Source organism: Bombyx mori, chromosome 27 (assembly GCF_030269925.1).
Source record: "Bombyx mori chromosome 27, ASM3026992v2".
Classification (NCBI taxonomy): Eukaryota; Metazoa; Arthropoda; class Insecta; order Lepidoptera; family Bombycidae; genus Bombyx; species Bombyx mori.
The window spans coordinates 8,708,790-8,734,981 of record NC_085133.1 but is presented as its reverse complement, the minus strand read 5'-3'; the positions used below and the strand labels follow the sequence as shown (position 1 = coordinate 8,734,981).

At 37.0% G+C, this 26,192-nt stretch overlaps 1 protein-coding gene across 5 annotated transcripts in view; it reads right to left on the bottom strand.

Moving 5' to 3' along the window:
* Positions 1-26,192, bottom strand: part of LOC101740924 (transcription factor EB) — a 164,595-nt gene that overhangs the window by 25,249 nt on the left and 113,154 nt on the right. For 3 of the 5 annotated variants that reach the window (XM_038020948.2, XM_038020951.2, XM_038020950.2), the window contains exon 2: positions 13,393-13,683. The exons of 1 other annotated variant lie outside the window; for it this stretch is intronic. In XM_038020948.2, coding sequence (XP_037876876.1) covers positions 13,393-13,448 — 56 coding nt within the window. In that variant the 5' untranslated portion in view covers positions 13,449-13,683. Of the gene's footprint in view, positions 1-13,392; positions 13,735-26,192 lie in introns of all 5 variants that reach the window. One more of the 5 variants, XM_038020949.2, reaches the window with a different exon arrangement.

Below are 26,192 nucleotides of genomic sequence, written 5' to 3'. Positions count from 1 at the left end.
TAGTAATCTAATAAAAATAAAAATCTTCAAATATTTCGATGCCACAAACAACAACGTGTATTTTTATGGACAATATTTCCCGGTACGCGTTGTAGCCCACTGTCACTTGAAACCAAACCTTGACCACAGCTATTTCTGGTAAACGAAACTAAGCTTTTGATTTGTTATATCAATCGAAGTTCAAGTTCACTAATGCCGGTTAATTGACGCTCAGAAATATCAAAATTACACGAATGGCCTCGACAAATATTTTGCGCGATAATTTTAAATTTTGAACAACGCACGTCTTCTGTTGGAACAAAAGTCGATTGTGCCTTGGTAACTTTAATTCTTAATATCAAAATAGGTCAATTTAATTTTGAATTAAACAAACAAGAAACTCGAATGTTTGTGGGTTCGTCTTCGTTGGGTTCATGGACCCGGTCGAGTTGAAATTTTGTGCAGTTGCTTTTGGCATTCTGCCATTCGAATGACACGTTCCCGTTTAAGGTAGACAGCCGGAACGTCGCTTCGAGAAATGAACGAAGGCGGTCTGGTTTAGCCATTGAATACTTCATTTGAGGTCTATAAAATCAAAGGCAGCTAAACGCCTTAATGTCGTAAAATGGATGAAGAATGGCGCTATCTTGTTTAGTTAGTTGGACACGCTTTAGTGCTTTCATGTTATAACAAATGCAGCTAAATCTCTAATAAGTTCAGTTCAAAACTGTACTAAGTACTAATAAACGAAGTTTTATCATTTAAAATTCAAATTATTAGTAATATTCTCATTCTTTATAAATCTGCTTTAAAATAAAGAATATCGTAGCTATCCGAACAAAGTTATTTCAGCTTCTCAAACCGGGAGTGTTGCTAGCACTGGTCCTAGCAAGAGCAGTACTTCGATGGATCGGGAGGATACGTAATGACGTGTTTAGGGCCGACTTTTGTAGTTTACCTGAAAATTTGACAGACTTGGATTTAGCTGCCTTTAATTTTATAGGCCTCATTTGTTCATTAGCTTTCAATCGAAAAATATAATTAACAATTTTTATAATACAATACGAAATGGTTAACGGAAAATTTGTAACTTTTAGAAAACTTTTAATTCATAAATAATGGAACACGTTTCATTTTGGCGGGATAAAGTATTGCTTGTGTCAGTTACTCACAGGTTCATTAACTATCGGCCGATCTGTAGATTAATATTTATTATACATAGCAGATATAAGCGGCGTTGTCTTGGACCATGTCGCTTGCTATAGAAATCGTATGAGTACCGTACAATATTTGTGCGAAACTACATTGGTGGTAGGACCTCTTGTGAGTCCGCGCGGGTAGGTACCACCGCCCTGCCTATTTCTGCCGTGAAGCAGTAATGCGTTTCGGTTTGAAGGGTTGGGCAGCCGTTGTAACTATACTGAGATCTTAGAACTTATATCTCAAGGTGGGTGGCGCATTTACGTTGTAGATGTCGATGGGCTCCAGTAACCACTTAACACTAGGTGGGCTGTGAGCTCGTCCACCCATCTAAGCAATAAAAAAAAAAACATTCAAATTTTACGCGCGTAATTATGCCGATTTTTTTTCCCTGAGAACACAAGAGAGAATAAAACCAAAAATAATTTAGTTATCCATTTAATCATAAAGCGAAACTAAAAAGCAAATGCTTCAAGGGCTCGTAATGTCTCATACAAACAAACTAATAAACTTACCACGCCGTCTTATATTATCTGCAGCACGACATACCGTAATGAGTGACGCGACATGTATCTAAAAGTTCCACTTGACCCCATGACTGTACCAAAACATTTCATCAATTAATATATTATTGGGGACGCGTACGTTCAAAATCGCGAAATGCTACACTTGCCGAATATCAATAAGTTGAAAAATTATAATGTAATAGAGAGATATCCATGACTTTGGTTTGCCAATTTCATAAATAAATCCTTGAAAATATAATAAGAAATTTTCGATTTAAATTTTTTTTTTGTTTTGTTTATTCATGAGAGTGAATTCGGTAAAGCGAATGAGGAAACAACACTAGTCGATACCAATTGCATCATGATTAGCAAAGACAACAAAAACAAAATGACATCTGTGGTTCACTTGTCTAGTGATTCCAATCTGAGGAATTTTTGGCGGGAACGCGAGGAGTGAAGTTGTGTGATTTGTTTTATTTTGTCTATTTAGTGTTCCTTCAGGTTTAAATGTGTAATAACGGTGGTTTATTAACTGTTTAATATCTGTGAAAGTGCACAAATGTGGGAAAATGAAACAAAGCCGCTGGACGTTACTTCTCGGATCCTCCAAAAAGTCGACTGAAAAAATCTCAGTAAATGACAAACATTTACAGAGATTATATTTCATCTCATGTCATCTCTGCTCATTTCATTTAATTTAATTTCAACCCATTTGATTAATGTCTCAAATAAAAAAAAAAGACATAGCAAAGGTCTTAGTTACCAGGACATAAAATCTCTTAAAAAAATATTTCCAATCTATATTCCTTGGTCGGTACTAACTAATATTTTAATGATTTTATTTCGCACTACTTGTTAGTTTACAGACATATTAACATTTAGCATAAAAAAGGCTAAGGATGATTCTTGCTGTTAAGATGATAACCGTAAATTATTGAAATTTTTTTATAATGAAAAATTAGAAATTGGAAACAGTTAAATAAATAAAAAATATAGTATACTAATCAAAAATTTATTAGATTTATACTTTTTTCCCCTTATCTGTCGCACTAAATCTCATGAAGGAACGAGGAGAGTTTAAATGGAAAGAAAAATTCGCTCATGTAATTAATTGATGGAGCCTAAATATTCGAGCGAGCTTTGTTGAAAGCCCACTTCCGCTGTACGTATGTTTCTCAGCTGATGATAATTATTAATAAATAAACAAAATTCAAATCTTTAGAAGAACGCCAACCAATTGGAAACCGTTGAATGTGGAACAATTGTCTGTTTGTTTGTTGGTTTCGTGTTGAATATTTTTATTGTTTTTTTGTCGTGTCGGCTGTCAACTTTTAATGGTTTAAAAACTGAGTGTCTACACAGAGATGTTAACGATTTTGCAAAAGTACGCGTTGCCAAATCAAAATCCTAGGCGGGTGCCACAGTAAATGGAACGTCTCAAGCAAACATTTAGAAATACATGTCCTTACGTATGATTTAACAAAAGTTGCACACACCTCAACCGTTCATTGTTAATATGTTTGTGATTTTCATAAGCTGGTGTCGTTCGCGTGACAATCGAGTTAACGCGCTACCTCACACGTTAAACAGTATATTTGTTGGTGAACTGAGTGGATAATACTATATACCACTTAAGTGAAACTATTAGCTTTGAAAAGTGGCTTCGTTGAGATTTTTTTTTATTGCATAGATGGATGGACGAGCTCACAGCCCACCTGAAGTTAAGTGGTTACTGGAGCCCATAGACATCTACAACGTAAATGCGCCACCCACCTTGAGATATAAGTTCTAATGTCTCAGTATAGTTACAACGGCAACCCCACCCTTCGAACCGAAACGCATTACTGCTTCACGGCGGAAATAGGCGGGGTGGTGGTACCTACCCGCGCGGACTCACAAGAGGTCCTACCACCAGTATAAAAAGGCCAAAGTTTGATAAGGCACTGCACTGTAACAAGAATGTGGTCTCACCTATCACTTATTACTGGTAAGAGCTCGAACGAAGATGGTTGCAAATGTAAGCGTCTCAGTAACCATGCGAAGAAGGACTAAATTACTAAAATTATCAAAACGGGTATTTTTCCTCGATTGTTATTACTCTTTATCATATTTAGATAGAACAGTGATAAAAGTGCGTATCACGCGGCGTCTCGACGGCGATTGGATCGCTTCAACTAACATTACTGATAGGGACAGAAAAGAAATCACCGAGAACTAAAACTAAGAATTTAGCTGCGATAAATTTATTTACATGTTTCAGTTGTGATAATATTTTTTGACGAGAAATAACCGAGATAAATTTTGAGTTCAGGCCTAACAAAATAGTGAAACTGAATCTATAATGTAACAACGTACACATCAGGACATTTTGAATGGTTTAGGTTACCTACTTAAAGCCTGTAAAGGTACCGATAAATAATGCACTTTACTATTAAAATATATTGTAATTTAATTTATTATTTAATGTATTACTGTAATTTTAATAGACCTAATGGTCCTAACTAATGTTAAGTAACAAGTACTGTGAATCGATTCTGTACATTAATCTCTGGGTAACAGATAAATTGTGGAGAATGAGCATCGATATTGTTGCGCCGGTAAAAGTAACGCCATCTATCGCCGAATATCGAAGGATACAGTAGCACCTAGAGCGCTCAAGAAATACAACGACATCTATTGTCAGATAGCGGAAACACAATACTCGAAATGTGAGGAATATTCTCGATAATTCTAGGGATGTGGTATCGGCTGTAAAAGCGTTGTAAATATGACACGCAGTCAGTCAGTAATCGGAACTACTCGAAGCGAAACAGCGAACGGATCACCTGAAGCGAAGCGGAAGAAGCAAACTGAGAATTTTAAAGTGTCTGTTGAGTGTTTTAAGTGCTCTAAGGGTTAACTTGTAATTCGGTAGTATTTTATTTATCCCTAGCTCCAACGCGTAACAATATAAATTGACAAATGGGTTAAATGTATGGCCTTTTTTTCTAGCACACGAACTTACGTGCCGCCTAGAAACTGATTTTCTGTTAACCCTTATTCCAAAATATTGATTATACTATAGAGTACGCTACGTTATTACAATTATTTTTCTTAGAAATATAGGACCAGATTAACTTAAAGAGGTAAAAGGAAGAAACACGCTACAGATAAATAAAAAAGATATTTTCCCGCATTCTTGAACAACGTATCCAAGGGCTCTATTGTCAAAGACTATTTATTATACTTCACAGATTTCGCCAAAACTACACTATAAACAAATAATATTAAAGACAAACAATATTAATCTATTCTCAATTTGACCACAGACTTTAAACAATAACAAAAGTTTGACAATAAACAAAGAGTATATATTTATATATGTGTTGTGCCATATACATGGTGGTGTAGTGTAGTAGTGTGTAATGTTTTTTTTATTGATTTAATGTATATTTATACATAATAATAAAAAATGTAGCCTTCTGGACTCCTTCTCTATATTTTCTATAAGCGTGGGAAATTTCATACTCTTCCGTCCGCGCAATTTTCGCAAAAAGGCGTACAAAGTTTTTGCTTCACGTATTCATATTTACATAGACTAGCCGTACTCGCCGGCTTCGCTGGGCATTTAAAATTAACATTATTATTTATTGCCATTATTATAAAGGAGTCCAACACTCATATAAATATTAGCCTATCCATTAAGTGCATGTATTTTCTACATGGATACCAAGTTTCAAGTCAATCGGATGCACGGTTTAGTAGTTATACTGTATGGAACATTCGTAAAAACCTCTGTATATTAGTATACATATAGAAGTATAGATTGAAAACACATCGTACAGATGAGAGTCGATGACGATATCCATCAGACTGTAATCAAGCAGGAGACTGTTTAGTTTCGCACCCGGAAACTATTGCCTTCCTGTCATTACGTTAATCATTGCTGTGATGTTACGGCATTGTACTATCGTAAACAACCATTTGAAGATCAAGGTTTGAGGTTACGAACGAAAAATAAAATCAAAATGCTATTCCGAATTATGATTTAAACATTGAGCAAATAAGGAATTACGTAAAAAAAATCCAAGTACATATGTTGTAATGTGTAAATACAAAAATATTTATGATCAAAAAAAGTAAAAGTTTACTTAGGTATTTTACTAAGGTTCAACGAGGAACAAATGATTGCTTCGCAGCTGCCCAGTGTTGCTGCTACAAACGAATGTATGGGGAAAAAAACGATTCGAGTCGCATAAGCGAGGGAGAAGGAGAAAGCCCGCTGAGTTTCTCGCCGGATCTTCTCAGCGGCTCGCGATTCCGATCCGGTAGTAGATTCATTCGCGAAGCAGCTGCTCTTGAGCTGTTAGGTCTCCTTCGGAGGCGCTCGGGCAGCTGTTAGCAAATCCCACCCCTCCTGGCTGAGCCTTTGCTCGCCCACCTGTCCTGGTGAAACTGGAAAGGCCTCCGGGCCACCAGTAATCATTCAATCATAAAAAAAAAAACTATAATACGTTCTTGATGACGATGATGATTCATCCGACCGATTTCGGCCATGGCGACCACTTTGACTCCTATTTGTCGATTTGGCGCTCGTGTGCTCGAAGATGGCTTATATAGCCCATCTTCGCGGCAAAACTCCTTGCGCATTAAAGGCTCGTAAGCACGCCGTTCTTATAATTATAGGTTATGGCAGCAGGTGGGCGGGCCTTCAACTGGTCGCGTTTGTAATCAAGGTCAGCTTTACGCTGATCCTCGAACTCGCGTACTTTGCTGTTCACCATCCTGCGCCACTCCGGCCGCTGTGCTGCCAAGCGCTCCCATTGAGAGGGCTCTATATCACATCTCTTCATGTGTCGTTTCACGACATCCTTGTACCGCGAATTAAATAGGTCTCAATATACATTCTTAATGTTATTTTAACTCTATTACCCTCCCGATGTTACGAGTTAGCACGCATCGCGAATTTGATGAATGCTATGATGATACCATAAATTTGTTTTAGGGATAAAATACCTTTAATTTTAGCGTAAACATTTAGTTTGAATTTAGTGCTTTCATCGCTAATTCTGTACGAGCCGTTTTTGCGTTTCTTATAGTATACTAATTTAGATTTCGCTTATCACGGGCGTTGACTAATTGTTTGATGTCTTTATTACTGCAGAGCCTCAGCTTTAACAGCGTCGACTTAACGCCTGAGTCACAAGTGGGCAGTAATAAAATTTTCGTCGCGAAACCCTAACAATCTTTATTGTCTGTTGGCAAACCTTGGCGGTGTTCGAAATGAATTTAGTGTGCAATACTTTTTATTTATTTATTTTTTGTTGCTTAGATGGATGGACGAGCTCACAGCCCACCTGGTGTTAAGTGGTTACTGGAGCCCATAGACATCTACAACGTAAATGCGCCACCACCTTGAGATATAAGTTCTAAGGTCTCAAGTTTAGTTACACCGGCTGCCCCATCCTTCAAACCGAAACGCATTACTGCTTCACGGCAGAAATAGGCGGGGTGGTGGTACCTATCCGTGCGGACTCACAAGAGGTCCTACCACCAGTAAATAACACATTCGTTTCATGGGTCTTTGATTAGAGACGATCGCCTCATTGGTCTATTCTTCTTCTTCTTCTTCTGAGTCGGTCTCTTCATTGCTGAAGGTCGTGTCTAGTTTGAAATGTTGACCACTCGATGCACTATGCTTCTCCACCTCTTCCTGTCCTCGGCGGTCTTCATACCCTCGGTTATTGGCAGCCCCGTGAGCGTCTTTACCAGATCAGACCAGCGGGTAGGCGAGCGTCGGCGTGATCTCCCGTCAATCTGACCTACTACCATCACCTTCTCTAAGTTATACTCTAATATTTTTAATTTAAATTATATTATTGGTCTATTGATCGATTGCTAACAACACAATGCCACTTTGAGTACATTCATCTATACTAATCTATACTTCTATACTAATATTATAAAAAGGAAAGGTTTGTTTGTTTGTTTGTATTGAATAGGCTCCGAAACTACTGAACTGATTTGAAAAATTCTTTCACTGTTTGGAAGCTACACTATTCCCGAGTGACATAGACTATAATCTTTTTTGAAAAAATTAGGTATCCTTACTCCAATAATGTAGCCCAAGGTGTAAAAAAATTATCTAAAATATTCTTTACATCGCGTGCCCTGCGAAAACTATTGACGATAGAATAAAATAAAGTACTACAACTTTATAGAACACATTATTGTTAACAAAAAGTGTCGCGACAGCATTTGTTTAACTATAATAGTTACGCCGCAATAAGTGTTCTTTTATTTTAAAAAATAAATCGCCAAATATGGTTGAAATTTTTGTTAAAGACCCGAGCGGAGCCGGAGCGGGCCGCTAGTAGCGTATAAACGAGGAAGAGAACGCGAGAGAAACTAAACAAAGAGCGTTTCGTATGTCGATCCTCTCAATAAACACAATTGTATATTGTAAACAATTCAATTTATATATATATAAGGTGAAAGGCTGTTTGGTTTAAGCGACATTGCCCTTAATAATACGCGACATACCTACATCTTTGTAATTAAAGGTCCGTTTTATTTGGTATTAGCATCAACAGTTCGATGTTTTTAATTGAACTTCAATTAAGTTTACCCCTATTCAAATACCTGAAGGGATTTCATATGAGTCGTCTATTATCAAAGGTGGCAATCTGTGCATTTGGACAAATTTTTTTTATTGATATGTCAATACAGATTGATTTGAATATAATCGTCTCCTTCAAAGAATACGGTTCAAAACCTGCATTAAATAAAGGTTAATAGTTAACCTGTTATTTATCTAAGATGTCGTTCCGAAGAGTTTTGTGACTGCCAGTGGAATACAAAGTCAATAATTCGTTTTTCTGATTTACCAATCATTGTCCAAAAGTCAGATTGCCGCCTTTGATAATAGTCGGCTCATATGTTATATTTTTTCTAAATTTTAACCTTTAAATATGTAGCTCTCCAGTAAAGCCCTTGTAGGCAGACGAGCATACACCCCATTTCATGGTGAGTGGTTACCGTCGCCCATGGACATCAGCAATGCCAGGGGCAGAGCCAAGCCGCTGCCTACCGCAAATAACCTTTCACCCCTAGATATGAAGAAAAAAAAAACGAATTACTTAACGTTAGATACAGTTCCCACACACTTGGATGATGACAATTAACACGTTAATTGCGTTGTGGTACAAGCATTAACCGAACTGCGATTTGATTAATAAGTTAATTTTTGAGACCGCCAAAATAAATCTGCATAAGGCAAAAAAAAAAATTAAATGTATGTAAACAAATATTTAAAAAAAATTTAAATGTAATAATTAAATAATTTTTACTTTTTGAGGAAGCATGTTGCTGCTAACTCTATTTCTGTAATCTGACGAATCATGTTGCGGATAATAACATGTACTTTTAGGTTAGGAATATTGTGTTCTTTTTTTTTATAATAAATGTAATAAATTCAAAACAAATAGTACCCCTTACTCATTTGTTTTTCTAATCTATTCCCTTTTATTTTTCCTTGTGTTTAATTATATTTTTCTTACGGTCAGTTTTATTTTTAAAGAAAAATATTATGAATAATATTGAAGAATATGTAAGTCAAATTTAGATGACTATGAAAACCGATTCATATTAAGAGATTGATTAAACAAAATACTATATTCTATTCTATTCTATAGTATTCTACTATATTCTATACTATTCTATAGTAAATTATGTAAAAGATTGTTTAAAATAAATTGTTGAATTATTATTGATAAGATGGATGGACGACCTCACGGCCTATTTGGTGTTAAATGGTCATCTGAAGCCCATTGACATTAATCAAGCTAATGCTGCCACCCACCTTGGGACATGAGCTCTAAGTCTCAGTTTATTGTATACACGCTTAAGTATATAGATAACTGGCTGTACCCGCCCGCTTCGCTGGGCATTTAAAATTAAAATTGTTATTTCTCACCCCTACAAAGATTCTCATCATTAACGCCCCCGCAACTGGTGTAGAGAGTCCAACACTCATATAAATATTAGCATATCCATTAAGTACATGTATTTACTACACGGATACCAAGTTTCAAGTCAATCGGATGCATGGTTCAGTAGTTATAACGGAACATCCATAAAAACCACTGTGGATTTATATATTAGAATATAGAAGTATAGATAAGCACCCAGACAAAGAGCAAACAAGTTTGTTCATCACACTAATGTTTGCCTGATGTGGGAATCGAAACCACGACCCTCGGAGCAACCGCTAGGGTCGCTAACTCCTGCACAACCGAGTCAGTCTTTAATTGACTTGTTTTATTTACACCAGGGCTCCCAAACATCTACTGCTCACTTTGAGAATAAATTATTTTTTTGTGCCCCCATTTTTTCACCTACTTAAAAACCACTATAACGAAAGCTCAGTCGGTGTCTAAGAGTCATCCTAGATTAAGTTACAAATCGCCTCCCAGGCCTCTACACAACGCCCACATTTTTTTCTGAGTCTCTTACCCTTTACGCCTCAAGCGATCGCAAGGGGGCGTTATCGCCCACTTTGGGATAGGCTGATTGACACCTAAGAGTGTGAAGTGACTGTACAATAATAAAACAATAAGCGACAGCGTCAATTTAAAACACATTCGCGTCACAGCGGTCCGCTCGTAACTCGATCCGCACGCCACCGACCTTGAGAGCCGGCGACAAAATGACCCTCTTCCTACGACCAAGGACGTGTCTCTGCGTGAGAGTGGTCGCCATCAGCGGTGGTCACGGTGACTTGTTATAGTGACTTTGCGTTTTCACGTGATAGTTGTATGTACTCAAATTAATAATGCGTTTATGTAATTTACGTGATCGCTACCGGTGGGGCGTATTGTGAATCTATCGCTTCTACTGCTGCGTAAGATAATATACAATTACAAAATATTATTGAATTTATGATCTTATCATCAATATCACTATCCTGCTTTTCTCCCATTTACCTGGGGTCGGCGCAACATGTTTTCTCCTTCTATACTCTTCTATCATATACCATTTCTTCGCTCACTCCCCTCTTACCCATATCGTCTTTCCAATCCATCCATTTCTTCTTAGGTCTACCTCTTCCTCTATATCCTTCCACATTCATAGTTAACATTTTCTTACCAACCTCATTTTCATTTCGTCTCATCACATGTCCATACCATCCCAAACGCGCACTTCTTAGCTTCTCAGTCACAGGTGCCAGTTTCAGACTTCCTCTAACATATTCATTCCGTATTCTATCCATTCTCGTTACTCCACACATCCATCGCAACATTCGCATCTCTGCTGCATGCAATCGCCTTTCATCCGAATTTACGATCTTATATACATAGATAATCACATCATCAAAAGTCTAAAAGATTGGCTAAGTTAATTAATTTTTTGCTATTATAATTTTATATTCTCTTACTTAGTGTTACTATTTTTATTAATCGATTACATCCCTTCAAGTTAGGTCTTCATATGGTTATTTTTTTTTTATTTTCGACTCCTAAGCTTGTAGTTTGGGTAAATTGTAAGCATCACAGTTTTGTCGTGAGACATTCTTTAGGTAATTCTTTTTTTTTCACATCTATTCGCTGTTATCCTATGCGGATATTACAGTTTTCCGCGGACGGGTAGATAGGCCCAGCCTGAGAGAATTTGCTAACCCCAGCTCTAGCAAGAGCGGTGGTTCGCAAAATCTACCACCGGATCGGAATCGCGATCGACTGAGAAGATCCGGCGATAAACTCAGTGGGCTGTGTCTGTGGGTTAGTTCGGTGGCCGGTGCATGAAGAGCCTAAAAGCACCGAGAGTGAATCCAAGGGATCCGATAAGACAAGTTTGGGGGGTCGGCGGCTTCGGGCTGCCCCCTGTTAGACGATATTAGAGAGACTTTGACGCCATATCGCACTATGACATGGACACAATATCTAGAGCAATCACTTCACACCAAGATCGCGATATGGTCTGCTCACACACAGCAACCATAAACGAGTTAAGTACACAAAAACGTTACACTAACAATATTTTCTTAACGAAAAAAAACTCATGAATGAACGTCATAACAATTATACCACTTCGATAAAGCGGCACGACACGAGAACCCTCTCATCGTAGCCGCCGGTAACTACATTCCCAATCCTGCGGACAGAATGGAAAGCAGTCGACGTCGCCCAAAACACGTCATCTCGGATCCTCCCGATCCACTAACGGTGCTTTTAGGTACTTCAAGCACCGGTTACCATTCTCGTCGAACCCGTCGCTTGCGACGAAGGGCTCGACGAGTAAATTAACTCTCAGACACAGCCCACTGAGTTTCTCGCCGGATCTTCTCAGTGGGTCGCGTTTCCGATCCGGTGGTAGATTCTGCGAAGCACGGCTCTTGCTAGGGTTCGTGTTAGCATCGTCGTCAGGTTTGAGCCCCAAGAGCTCACCTACTAGCCACGGTTACGCTGAAATAGCCTCTCAAGGCTATCAGCATAGGTAGGAAAAAAAAAAAAAAACAACAATATTCGGACCGTCGGTCTACCGAGCAAATATCACCAGCTCGGTGGAAGATCTTTCCTTTCTTCGTTAAACATCTCCAAACTATTCATCATAGAAGCCGCCACTCGCCGCGCCTGTAGTATCAAACGAATGACATATACGCATAAAAATGTCTCAATTCTCGTTGCTAATGCTGAAACGACACGCTTATTTATACTAATTTGTGACACAATTGATAACAGCATTACGTGTTAATTGTGTAATCCTGCTACAGTCGACTTTGCACTTACATAGGTACATACGTGTACAAAGTCAAACAATTAGGATACTTTTTTTACGACTTTTTAGTTTTAGTACTATTACTTTGCAACAAGCATTTTTTTTTTTAAACTGTATTTTAAATCGTCGTGGCCCAAGGGATAGGACGTCCGGTGCACCAGACGGTGTTGAGCGACGCACCGGTGTTCGAATCCCGCAGGCGGATAACAATTTTTCTAATGAAATACGTACTCAACAAATGTTCGCGATTGACTTCCACGGTGAAGGAATAACATCGTGTAATACAAATCAAATCCGCAAAATTGTAATTTGCGTAATTACTGGTGGTAGGACCTCTTGTGAGGCCGCGCGGGTAGGTACCACCACCCTGTCTATTTCTGTCGTGAAATAGTAATGCGTTTCGGTTTGAAGGGTGGGGCAACCGTTGTAACTATACTTGAGACCTTAGAACTTACCTATACGTCAAGGTGGGTGGCGCATTTACGTCGTAGATGTCTATGGGCTCCAGTAACTACTTAATACCAGGTAGGCTGTGACCTCGTCCACCCATATAAGTAATAAAAAAAATAAACTTTGAATGGTGCTTTTATATTAATTCTCTAGTGCGTTCTGTGTCAAAAAAAAAACCAAGTATTCTAGAATTATGTTTTATAGAAAAATAGACGGTAGTTAGCGCAAACATCAAATTTTGACGGGTAACAACTTAGTCGTGCACGTGCGTGACGTTGCGAAATAATACATGCAATGAAAATAACAAATGCGAAATTAAGCCGTAAAAGCAGTTGTAATTATATCTACGACTCGAGAAAACCCGACCAAAAGCTTTAGTGCTTCTATAGCTATAATGTGTCGGAGTTAGACCCAAACGCGGTCGCACCGCTAGTCGGGCCACGGACGACTCGCATTCGCGTGCAACGGCTTAACAACTAAATAGTTAGAAATATATACTCACTCTTTCTTATTGTTGACTACAATGACTAGCTTCACCTTCCGAGGGCCCTTGGTCATTTTGCAGATATCCTTGCTGTTTTCCACCGGGCCCTGGGTCAGAATTTTTAATAGAGGAATGTTTTCGTATGTCTTCACACAGCAGCCGGAGGCCCAGCTCCGTATGTCACCTTTCTGACATCCTAACTAACTATAACCATTCTTTTCTTTAGACATCTCGGTGTTATCACTTAGCTACATCAATACTGTTCGTTTTAGCACTTTCACTTTTATCACTAATTTAATACTGAAGATACTGTTGAAAAAAAAAAAAAGAAAAACGTAATCACTACACCTCGAGTCGATTCTGTAGATTTATTGAAATATAAATTACATAATAAATAACGATTTAGATAAAGCGTTGATCGATGCAGTCAATGACGTTCCGTTCGATATTTCGTAATTAGATAATGGAGATTTAAGAATTATATTTATTCGACACGCGATTTACAGAAAATTAAATTCGTTTGATAAATTCAATAAACAAACACAACAGCGCTAAGAACGTACGGATAGAAACGAAGGTTGATGAATGTTTTATGCGCGCTAGTACCGCGAACGATATTATGTAATGTTTCGTTGAATGTAGGTGATCTCTCTCCTTGGCGACAATTTTTATCGAAATGGCACAAAAACCGTATACGAAAGAACGCAACGACGTCGAGATTCACCGTGATGTATTATGATGTATGACCCAATCTGGATTGTTAAGATTGTGATAAAGCGCTTCTTGATACGGTCCGTCTACGTGCAGGCTAAATGTTAAATATTTAAGACGTCAGCTCTTGCGGGATTTATTAATTTTTATTGTTTCTAATGTTACGTGCTTAGCAGAGACTAAAGACGTCACAATGCGAAATTTAACGACCAACACGCTGGCTCAATGGCAAACTTTCGCACTGAAATGTTCAACTTCGTATCGAAAACTGTAAAGTGCTGGTCAATATATTGTTCATACCTAATCGTTGGTAGTCTATGTATTTGGGATTGGTATTTAAATGCCAGCATACTCTTGATTCGAGTACATTGGGCGTTTTATCAATTAAGCCACGACGACTTCAATTTCCTTCCGAGAATTTTGAGCCCCCCACCTTAACTGAACGTTTCTATACTCGTAATCAACAGCTTACGGAGCCTTCAGAGTCTCGAACTCAATAAATTGTGCAGAAAGATATATTAAACAACTCAATATAACAATATGGGTTTTTTTACAATCTTTGTCATCAGTCTGCCCACGACATGTACCGCTATGTTTAGGACATTGCCAGAAATATTCCTGGTAACTTGGAACGGTTAATGGGGATAAGGAAAGTGGAAGGTAAAAGGCCATGAAATTGGAGCCCCGACAGGCTCTTTTATTGGACGGATCAGACCCTACACCAAATGGATATCCTTACCAGCAACACAGTTCACCAAATGGACGCATACTGTTGAAAGAGTGTTACGGAGTCACGATCTTCAGCAGTGAAGGAAAATGGACCACACTGATGGCAATATACAATGATAATATACCTTCCGCAAATCCGGAGCTCGTGATAGAAAATAAAATTTAAACGACCCCAAAAAATATCAAAAGTGGCGTATACATATTTATCTGACACGCCATAAATTATTATTTACAAGGCATATTCTCATGAATGCGTACAAAAAGTATTACGTGGGGATTACTGAAACGTCTGAGATTAAGTATTAGTACAACGGTACTGATTATGATTTTAGAATGTTAATCCTTCCAGTATCATTGATTTTTATTAACGGATAAGACTAACAACAGATAATGCTAATACAGCAAGATTAAAACCTATCATATCTTAGCTAGGCGTCTTTGATTTCTGAACGAGACCTGTTTTGGTATTAAATCTTGCACGTTTGGCTGTTTTCGTAATTAATTTTTCTGTTATTTCATATTAGATTTAAACATAAGTAATTAATCGTGCAAATGTCACGTGTTACCGATTTAAGGCATATAAACATCGATCAATTTATCGAGGCTATTGTTTTATTTTCAAGTCTAAGCATCTTGTAAATTGTTCAGATTACAAACAACAACAATTTGCGTTACACACATGGTTATTGTCCAATCCCCGCCATTATCCATCCGTATTCATTGTCCATTCTCACATACTATAAGTTCCAGTTATCACTGCATATACGATGTGCCATATCTTTCTATGAACTGTTAAATCATAATCAGGCGGGTCATATGCTCTACCTTTTCTTAATGATAAAAAACCAAATTCGCTTACGCTTACTTGGAAATGAACGAAAAGTTTTCATAAATTAGCGTTACAGAGCTAAATATGACATTAAATTTCTTTATCTATTACGACTATGTGTCGAGGGTCATCTTGGAAACCTGAGCGAGTTAGTACCAGTTTATTTCTCGAAGACAGCTATAACTCTAGTACAATATATCTTGACCTCGATATTTACATTGCGGCCTCTAAATATTGCGGGAACCATTAACACATTCGAAAAAACTTATTGCTATGTGCGATAAATAGCAAATAGTCATACGCAAGAAGAAAATGAGAATAATATAAGAACAAGCCCAACAGCGGATATCGGGAGAGACATACATTCAACATTTGCCAATATTAAATAAATTTAAAGTACATTACCGGAACGTGACCATAATGATTTCCATAATATGGCAACGATAAAACTGCAGTACTTCAATACGCAATATGAAAATACAATGTCCGCACAAAACCGATTTTAATACTGAAGAAATAAATTGATCAATCGAGAACCGAGCAGAACTAGAAACAATGAGACATCGACATTCGTTTGCTGCTACTGAAATGTTATTTATTTCAGTTTACGAACGCTAACAGACGACAGTGGTATGAAACTATGCAATTAACTATGAATTGGTCACAATCTTGCGACCGTGAGCATTTATTGTGCTATAGCTAATCCTGGTTAGCAGATGACGGACGTTTGACGACGGCACTCAGTGGTGTAGATTGGGAGAGGCCTATGTCCAGCAGTGGACGACTGTGGGCTGTTGATGATGATGGACATTTAGTTTATGCAATTAATTAGCAGCGACGGATCCCCCCGTCTCCCCGATACCTATAATTTTAGCACTATAATTAGACGCAAGCTTATTAGTAAATCCTGCTTTTCAACACCTAAAACATTATTTTTCATCGACATTAAAACACTTATATAGTTTATGCCATTAGCAGCGACAGATTCCCCCTATCTCCCGATACCTATAATTTTAGCACTATAAATAGACGCAGGCTTATTAGTAAGTCCTGCTTTTCAACACCCAAAACATCCTTTTTAATCGGCATTAATACACTTATATAGTTTATGTCATTAGCAGCGACAGATTCCCTCTATGTCCCGATACCTATAATTTTGGCACTATAATTAGACGCAAGCTTATTAGTAAATCCTGCTTTTCAACACCTAAAACATTATTTTTCATCGACATTAAAACACTTATATAGTTTATACCATTAGCAGAGACAGATTCCCTCTATGTCCCGATGCCTATAAGTTTGGCACTATAATTAGACGCAAGCTTATTAGTAAATCCTGCTTTTCAACGCCCAAAACATCATTTTTGATCGACATTAATACACTTATATAGTTTGTGCCATTAGCAGCGACAGATTCCCTCTATATCCCGATGCCTATAAGTTTGGCACTATAATTAGACGCAAGCTTATTAGTAAATCCTGCTTTCCAACACCCAAAACATTCTTTTTCATCGACATTAAAACACTTATATAGTTTATGCCATTAGCAGCGACAGATTCCCTCTATATCCCGATGCCTATAAGTTTGGCACTATAATTAGACGCAAGCTTATTAGTAAATCCTGCTTTTCAACACCCAAAACATTCTTTTTCATCGACATTAAAACACTTATATAGTTTATGCCATTAGCAGCGACAGATTCCCTCTATGTCCCGATGCCTATAATTTTAGCACTATAATTAGACGCAAGCTTATTAGTAAATCCTACTTTTCAACACCCAAAACATTCTTTTTCATCGACATTAAAACACTTATATAGTTTATGCCATTAGCAGCGACATATTCCCTCTATGTCCCGATGCCTATAATTTTAGCACTATAATTAGACGCAAGCTTATTAGTAAGTCCTGCTTTTCAACGCCCAAAACATCCTTTTTGATCGACATTTTAATACACTTATTTAGTTTATGCCATTAGCAGCGACAGATTCCCTCTATGTCCCGATACCTATAATTTTAGCACTATAATTAGACGCAAGCTTATTAGTAAATCCTGCTTTTTGACAGCTAAAACATCCTTTTTAATCGACATTAAAACACGTATATAGTTTATGCCATTAGCAGAGACAGATTCCCTTTATGTCGCGATGCCTATAATTAGACGCAAGCTTATTAGTAAATCCTGCTTGTCAACACCCAAAACGTCCTTTTTGATCGATATTAAAAAACTTATAAGCACACTTCATAGCGCACATAGCATGTGGTACGTGCCTAGAATCGCAACTTCTTTCATGAGCAGAACCCCAGCTATCACTAGCTTGTAAGAGCCATATAAGGCATAATTTAAAAACGTGATAATCACTTAACCTTGATCTTAAACGTTCAAATCAAATTTATATTGAACTAAGTGTAATAACAAACAAGGATATGGATTAGTCTACGCAGAAAACGAGAAAATAATGTCGAGCGACCTACAGACAAACAAGTTTGGTACAGATGTGGACGACCTCATGGCCTACATGATGTCTCATAAATTAATTTGTTATCGCCCGTAACACACAACAACATTGATTCCACTACTAAGTTTCAGAATAAAGGATAAATGAAGCTTCAGTTTTACTGTAAAACTAACTCTTCAAACTATTATGTTGCGGAATTAGACTGGACCGTGAAAGGGCACAATAAATACACAAGCCAACTAATTCTGCAGGTTTGGTTTTTATTATAATTTCCTTCACAACAATGAAGGAATAACATTATAATAAAAATCACCTGAATAACCTCACCCTGAAGGATGCCGAAGACCGGGCAAAGTTGAGGAGTTTAAGTTGGCGGACCCTGGCATTAGACCGGGAAAACGCTAGGAAGAAGAAGAAGAAGAATACGAAGTTATTTCTTCACAATGGAAGCCATTTGCCAATACCTGTTGGTATTTAGGCCACGAGCATTGGTTCCCATAACTGTGACGTGAAGATTCATTGAGCTGACCCAAAGAAAAAGACACCTAAATGGTATTCCCACTATCTGTCAATATAAAATGAAATAATGAATGAATGTAATCAGATCGACTAACAAACATACTTCGATGTACGACTTATCTTAACATTTCTATGATTTGAAATAATCAAAGTAATTATCATTTTATATTTAAATCATCTAACTCTAAATATTAAGATTATCAAGATTATAATATTTTTGTTACATACAAATTCCCCAGATTAATTAACACCCAAAAATTTCTAAGCATCAGGTACATCAGGTACATTTGCAAAAACATATTATATTACGTTTTTTTTATTTTTACTATCACTAACCTGAATTGTGCACTTCCTGTGATATGAAAGAAATTAAAATTTATATATTTTTTTTTTTTTTTTTTTTTTATTGCCTTTGTAGGCAGACGGGCATACGGCCCACCTGATGGTGAGTGGTTACCGTCGCCCATGGACTTCAGCAATGCCAGGGGCAGAGCCAAGCCGCTGCCTACCGCTTAATACTCTCCACAAGCCTCGTTTGAAGAAGGACATGTCATAGCGCTCGGGAAACACCGAGGAGGGGAGCTCATTCCATAGCCGGATGGTACGTGGCAAAAAAGATCTCTGGAAACGCACTGTGGATGACCGCAGTGGCTCCAGGTAGTATGGATGAACTCTACTCCGGTGGCGGGCGGTGCGATGGTAAAAACGAGATGTTGGTATCATCTCGAACAATTCCTCAGAGCACTCCCCATGGAACATACGGTATAAAATACAGAGGGAACCGAAGTCCCTCCGCAAACCCAGAGGCTCCAAACTCCAAGCTCCCTTATATTATTTTATCTGATAATTGATATGCATTGCCGTAATCAAGGTACAAAATCATAATAATTAATGATTATTACGACACGCTAGGTAACTAAATCGTTAACGGTGAGTGTTGATTTTGATAAGGATAAAAAAATTAGAAAACATTGAGGTTTTTTTTTCTTTCAAAATCACGGTGACGTAGAAGAATACAGAAAATCATCTACTACAGGCCTGGGCAAATGGCGGTCCTACCACCAGTAAAGATTGACAAAGTGTTCAACATAATAATAAATTGTATTTTTCCTAATTGCCAGTAGTCTCAAGGGGCTATTCTGGCCTCGCCTTTATTTATCGGCGAGCTTATAAGGCTCAACTTGAAAGGATTTGCTAACATCTGTGCTTCACTGAATCTACCTGCGGGTCGTTTCCAAGTCAATCGGATGCATGGCGAAGTAGTTATAACGGAACATCCGTAAAAACCTCTATAGATTTATATATTAGTATAGATTTTCCTTCAACGAACGTGATGCTTAATAAAATAAAACAATTCTGAATGTAGACATATTCATGACTGTCAAGACATTAAGCGTAAAATAATCAATCATCGAGATAAACACTGATACGATGACCTACCTTCCGTAATCAGGAATATTGTAATACTTTAACCGAATCAGAGTTTTTACGATACGAATTCAAATATCTATATATTAATACGTGAAGCAAAAACTTTGTATCCCTCTTTACGAAAATTGCGCGGACGGAGGAGTATGAAATTTTCCACACTTATAAAGAATATAGAAAAGAAGTGCACAATGCTAATATTTTTTTTAAATAATGCATAAAAGATACATTAAATCAATAAAGAAAACACTACACACATCATGTATTTGACGCACACACGCATGCATACTATTTATTGGCAAACTTTTGTTCTTGACGTCTGTGATCAAATTGAAATTAAATATTGTTTGTCTTTGTTAATATTGTTTATAGTGTAGTCTTGGCGAAATTTGTGATTATAGAAGTATAAAATACAATCATAATAGTGTACAAACTTACAATTATTATGAATTATAGTCGAACTTCGACTACTGCGGGACCTCTAGTTCAATAGAAAACTGTTTATTCAATAACGTCTTTAGCTTCATTTTAAACGATAGCTTTTAGTGTTACGATTGATCAGTTTATTGTTTTGCGGCTTTTTTTTTTGGTCAGGAGAAAATCGCCGGACTTCCGCCCGCAGATATTTTCTGTACAAATATCATGAATCTTTCTTTATGTTTAACCTGTGTGCGTTTCTAAGTCATTCGCTCGATTGATATGAAAATTGGAACAGCTGTCCTTGGCACATCAACGAAGCTATCCGTCTTATCACCATCAACATCAGACAGACGGTATGCATAATATAATTCCAACAAATGTATCGTAATTCATATATTTGCCACATTTCGGGTTTATCGAATAATTGATCAAACATAACTATACTAGCTGATCCCGTAAACCTTACACCCTTTCCATTTACCACTCTTAACATTTAGGGGGTATGAAAAATAGATGATAGTATGAAAAATAGAGAAAGAAGAAAACCTCTTTGCCTTTAGCCACCTTAGAAGTCGGACTATATTCAAATAGATGAATGACAGATCATATGATCTGCCCTCGTGAGCTAGATAATTGAAAATAAAACAAGTCTTAATGGCGCACGTGACAACAATTTATTTATGAAAGAACTTTACTATCTATTGCATACCAATATTGAACGAAATACGTGAATAGGACCTAATTTAGAATGAAGCAATATTGTATTATACAAAGAAGCAAAGAAAAATAAATAACAATATTCAATCAATAATGAAAAAAAAAAAGCCAAACCAGTCCACGAGTATGAGCGGGATGAAGTAGATATTACGAAAGGTTTTGTAATTTATTATATTAACACTTTAGCCTTTTCAAGCTAATCGCAGTTTTTTTAAAAATATTTCATTTAAAATCTAAGTTTCGTTTGAATTTTATCCAAATTTTGGAACTAACAATGACGCCAAATAAATCACGTCAATAGACAGCGATTCGGCTCTGCCCCCGGTATTGCCGATGTCCATTGGCGACGCTGACTGCTCACCATGAGGTGGGCCGTATGCTCGTCTGCCTACAACGTCAGTATAAATAATAATAATAAATTTGAGAATTATTGATTCACCACAACCGTCTGTCTACCAGCGCTTGTACGACAAAAAAATATAATACTTCTGGGAAAACTTTATTACCCTTGCAATTTTATTACAAAATTCTGATAGTTTTACGAAGTCGGTATTTCCTAGTCAATTAAATTTTTCAATTGCACGTTAGCCTCTAAAACTGTAAAATGATCATTAGCAGTTTTTATGGTCCCATTTTATAGTGTACTAACTGCGCCCGCGGCATCGCTTGCAACAAAATGCGAATGTTCTTTTTTTTATGATGGAAGTATTACTAGTGGCCCGGAGGCCTTTCCAGTTTCACCAGGGCAGGTGGGCGAGCAAAGGCTCAGCAAGGAGGGGTGGGATTTGCTAACAGCTGCCCGAGCGCCTCCGAAGGAGACCTAACAACTCAAGAGCAATTGCTTCGCGAGCTAATAATGTTCGTCGGAGTTGTCACGTCGCTATTATGTGTGTAAAAAGTTTTATATCAATTCGAGGAGTGAAAGGCGATTTGGCTTAAGTGACATTTTGATTAATACGCGACATTCATCCTTGTAATTAAAGGTCCGTTTTATTTGGTATTAATATGAACAATTCGATATTTTTAATAGAACTTCAATTATATTTACCCTATTCAAATAACGAAAGAAGTTTTTTTATCACGATACTAGCTGACCCGGCAGACTTCGTAGTGCCTCAATCGATAAATAAAACACCTAAACTTTTGTATAAAATAAACTTAAAACAAACAAAAGGAATCCGTCCGACGGGGGGCGCATGAAAGAAAAAACAAATTTGTTATTTTTATTTAATTCCGAGCATTTTCATATTTATCTACCTTTTAAACCTTCAATAGACTTCCATAGATAATTCAAGACAAAAATTAGCCAAATCGGTTCAGCCGTTCTCGAGTTTTAGCGAGACTAACGAACAGCAATTCATTTATATATATAGATGGATTTTTTATAAACTTTAAGCTTTAGATGGCTTTGCTGTAAAGTTGCATAAATGGCGCATAAGCAAAATAATACTTTCAACCCTAGAAATAGTTCTCGATTTTTTAGGTGAACACACATCGACACATACATTTTCTTTTATATAGATACTGTATTATTTCTGAAACGGCCACCGAGATTACCAGTAAATGCATATTGTGAACATTCAACGTCAGATGCATTTATCTTATCAAACACAAATGGGTCATATTTGTATGTGATTGTTGACATACTGTGTGTTTCATTATCCTTGATTTTAGTATCGATATATTTTCTATATCACGCTTGAGTTTCTTTTATACTTTACCTACTTATTCGCTGATAGTCTAAGAGGCTATTACAGCTACGCGCTGACGGGCTCAACTTGAGAGAATATGCTGACATTAGCCCTAGCAAGAGCAGTGCCTCGCTGAGTCTACCACTGGATCGGAATAGCGTCAATGGTCCTTGATGCGAATGCAAATTCTTATCAGACGTCTTGATATCGGTAAAAATTATGTTCAAAGATTACATTATATACAAACGAACATAAATACATACCCAACTAATAAAACAATATTACAAATAAGCCTACAATTAATATACCAACACTTTGCCTATTTCTGTCGTGAAGCAGTAATGCGTTTCGGTTTGAAGGGTGGGGCAGCCGTTGTAACTATACTTGAGCCCTTAGAACTAATATCTCAAGGTGGGTGGCGGCATTTACGTTGCAGATGTCTATGGGCTCCGGTAACCACTTAACACCAGGTGGGCCGTGAGCTCGTTCACCGATCTAAGCAATAAATAAAAAAATAAAAAATACATTTTTCAATTTTCATTCATCCAAACAGATAAGTAAATGCGATTACTAAATTTAGTTTTCACTTCCCGTGTAATAAACATGCTAATTCTACTATAACACTACGACTAATCCTATGCTATGACTACAGCATAATGATTCATAATAATATTCTGTTTGTTAATTACACAATTTGATGACGTGATGACGTAATAACATCCATTTTTGATTCATAATTTGTTTTCTCAATTTGTCGTAAATATTTTTTTATTTATCCGCATAGCATCAGATGGGCGGTGAGCTCGTACACCCATATAAGGAAAAAATAATAATAAAAAAAGTTACATTGAACTACAAAACTATTCTAAGTTACTATTATATGCTAGTGGTTACTGTATCTGTCATATATAATTTTCTCGATAGGTGTTAAACATAAACTTTACTATAATTCTCTTATCGAAGACCATTGTTCTAAAAAAATATAATAATACTAGCTGACCCGGCAGACTTCGCAGTGCTTCAATCGATAAATAAAAGATCTAAACTTTTGTATAAAATAAACTTAAAACAAACAAAAAAAATCCGTCCGACGGGGGACACATCAAAGGAAAACAAAATTGTTATTTTTATTTAATTCCGAGCATTTTCATATTTATCTACCTTTTAAGCCTTCTCTGGACTTCCACAAATAATTCAAGACCAAAACCAGCCAAATCGGTCCAGCCGTTCTCGAGTTTTAGCGAGACTAACGAACAGCGATTCATTTTTATATGTATATAGATATTATTTATACACTATTTACCCAAAAGTTATGTGAATTAAATTTACTTTAATGCGTTACAATATACATATTTTCTAGACATTTCCTGGCGTTATCTATCTCAAAGTTTAATACTACTTTAGTTCACAACTTTTAATATAACTAGCTCTGTAAATCGTCACCCGTGATAGTTCTATTTTGCAAAATAATGACAGAAAAACTTAAATGGAGAATCGTTGTATTTAGCTAGAAACAGAGCGAGAGCGAGAGATAGCTTTATCCCTTTTCATTAAATCCAGATTTTTAAAAAAATACAACTAAATACTGAGACCCATAACTCCGTCACAATACGAGGGCATACTGGTGATACATCATCGGACATTCAAGCAATCTAATCGTGACGGCTGCCGTCAGAACGCAGATTTTAAAAATGTATGTTATTTATCGTTATCACACAAAGATAAGTGGATTTTGATTTTGACATCCAGTTCCTTACGTAACCGAGAGGTTTGAGAAAACGAACCGAAACATTCGCGGGAGAAGACAAAAAAACGAGACACCCAAGATGTACCCTTTACTGGTGGTGGGACCTCTTGTGAGTCCGCGCGGTTAGGTACCACCGCCCTGCCTATTTTCTGCCGTGAAGCAGTAATGCGTTTCGGCTAGAAAGGCGGGGCAGCCGTTGTAACTACACTTGAGACCTTAGAATTTATATCTCAAGGTGGGTGGCGCATTTACGTCGTAGATGTCTCTGGGCTCCAGTAACCACTTAATACCAGGTGGGCCGTGCGCTCGTCCACACATCTAAACAATAAATAAAAAAACCCTGCCTGTATTTCGATCGGCCACAGCCCGAAATGGGCCCTAACATTCATATATTTAAAGTTTTAAATCACACAAAACCTTTAAACATAGACGCCTTGCTTCTAAACAAATTCGAAATAAATAACTCGAAAAAATCCGGATGAAACTGAATATGAACACCACGTAATTGAAACACGTAAGAAAATGCAAAGAGAAAAACTGACGTTTCTCAACCTTATCATTGACTTGAAGAACGTAAAAATATAACAATGTTTCCCAAACTTCGCTCGCGACATATTCACTATACGATAACAACTCACTAACGTATTTCACGCGAAACGTACAGTTAACGTAAGTTTGAACGTTCTAAATAATATTAAAACATTTTTGCCTGTTACATCATTGTCCTCGTGGAATACAAAAATGTAACGAGTCAATAGAGTGGTTAAATTGAAAACGATTTGCCTAACAAAAACGTACACGTAAACGTCTACGGTAGAAATTTAACTAATTTGAGTTAAGCACCGTGAAGATGAGGACGCAGCGAATAGACAATTCAAAGAGAACCCTCGTAACGTATGAGAGATGGTGACGGACACGGGCCTCCTTAGTTTGGACAGAATTTAGGCGTTCAGAATGTATGCAAATTGTAGTTAACGAAAAACGAGCTTGTAGCGTTGTGGATTTGCACACACACGCGGATATCGGAACGGAACGTAATGAATATTTAAAAAAAATCTAATATTAAAAACAAAAAATCTAATATTTAAAAAAAAAAAAAAGACATGCCCGCTGAGTTTCTTGCCAATTCTTCTCAGGACGGAGGCTAGTTCTTGTGAATTGGCGGTAGTTCTTTTGACGTTCAACAAGTATGCACTTTCATTTACGTTGAATTTTTTTTTTTTATTTGATTTCATTTGATTTGATTTAAGAGAACGATGCATTCTAAGTAAAGACGCTTCGAAAATAATTAACTCAAAGTCACCAAGGAAGATTCAACAAAAAAACCTTGAAAAAATAATTCAATTCTCAACGTTAAAATACAAGTTATCATTCCGATAGATAATCTCGTCTTATAACACTACATCTTGTGCGCCTAAGATAATCAAGCAGACAAGATAAACACTAAGACAGACATTTCCTAAGTGGATTAATAAAATCTGATAGCTACGAGGATTAACAATAAAAACTCTCGAAGGATGGTTTTCTAGATAAAAGTACAAGACATTACGAGGAAGTAATTTAACTGG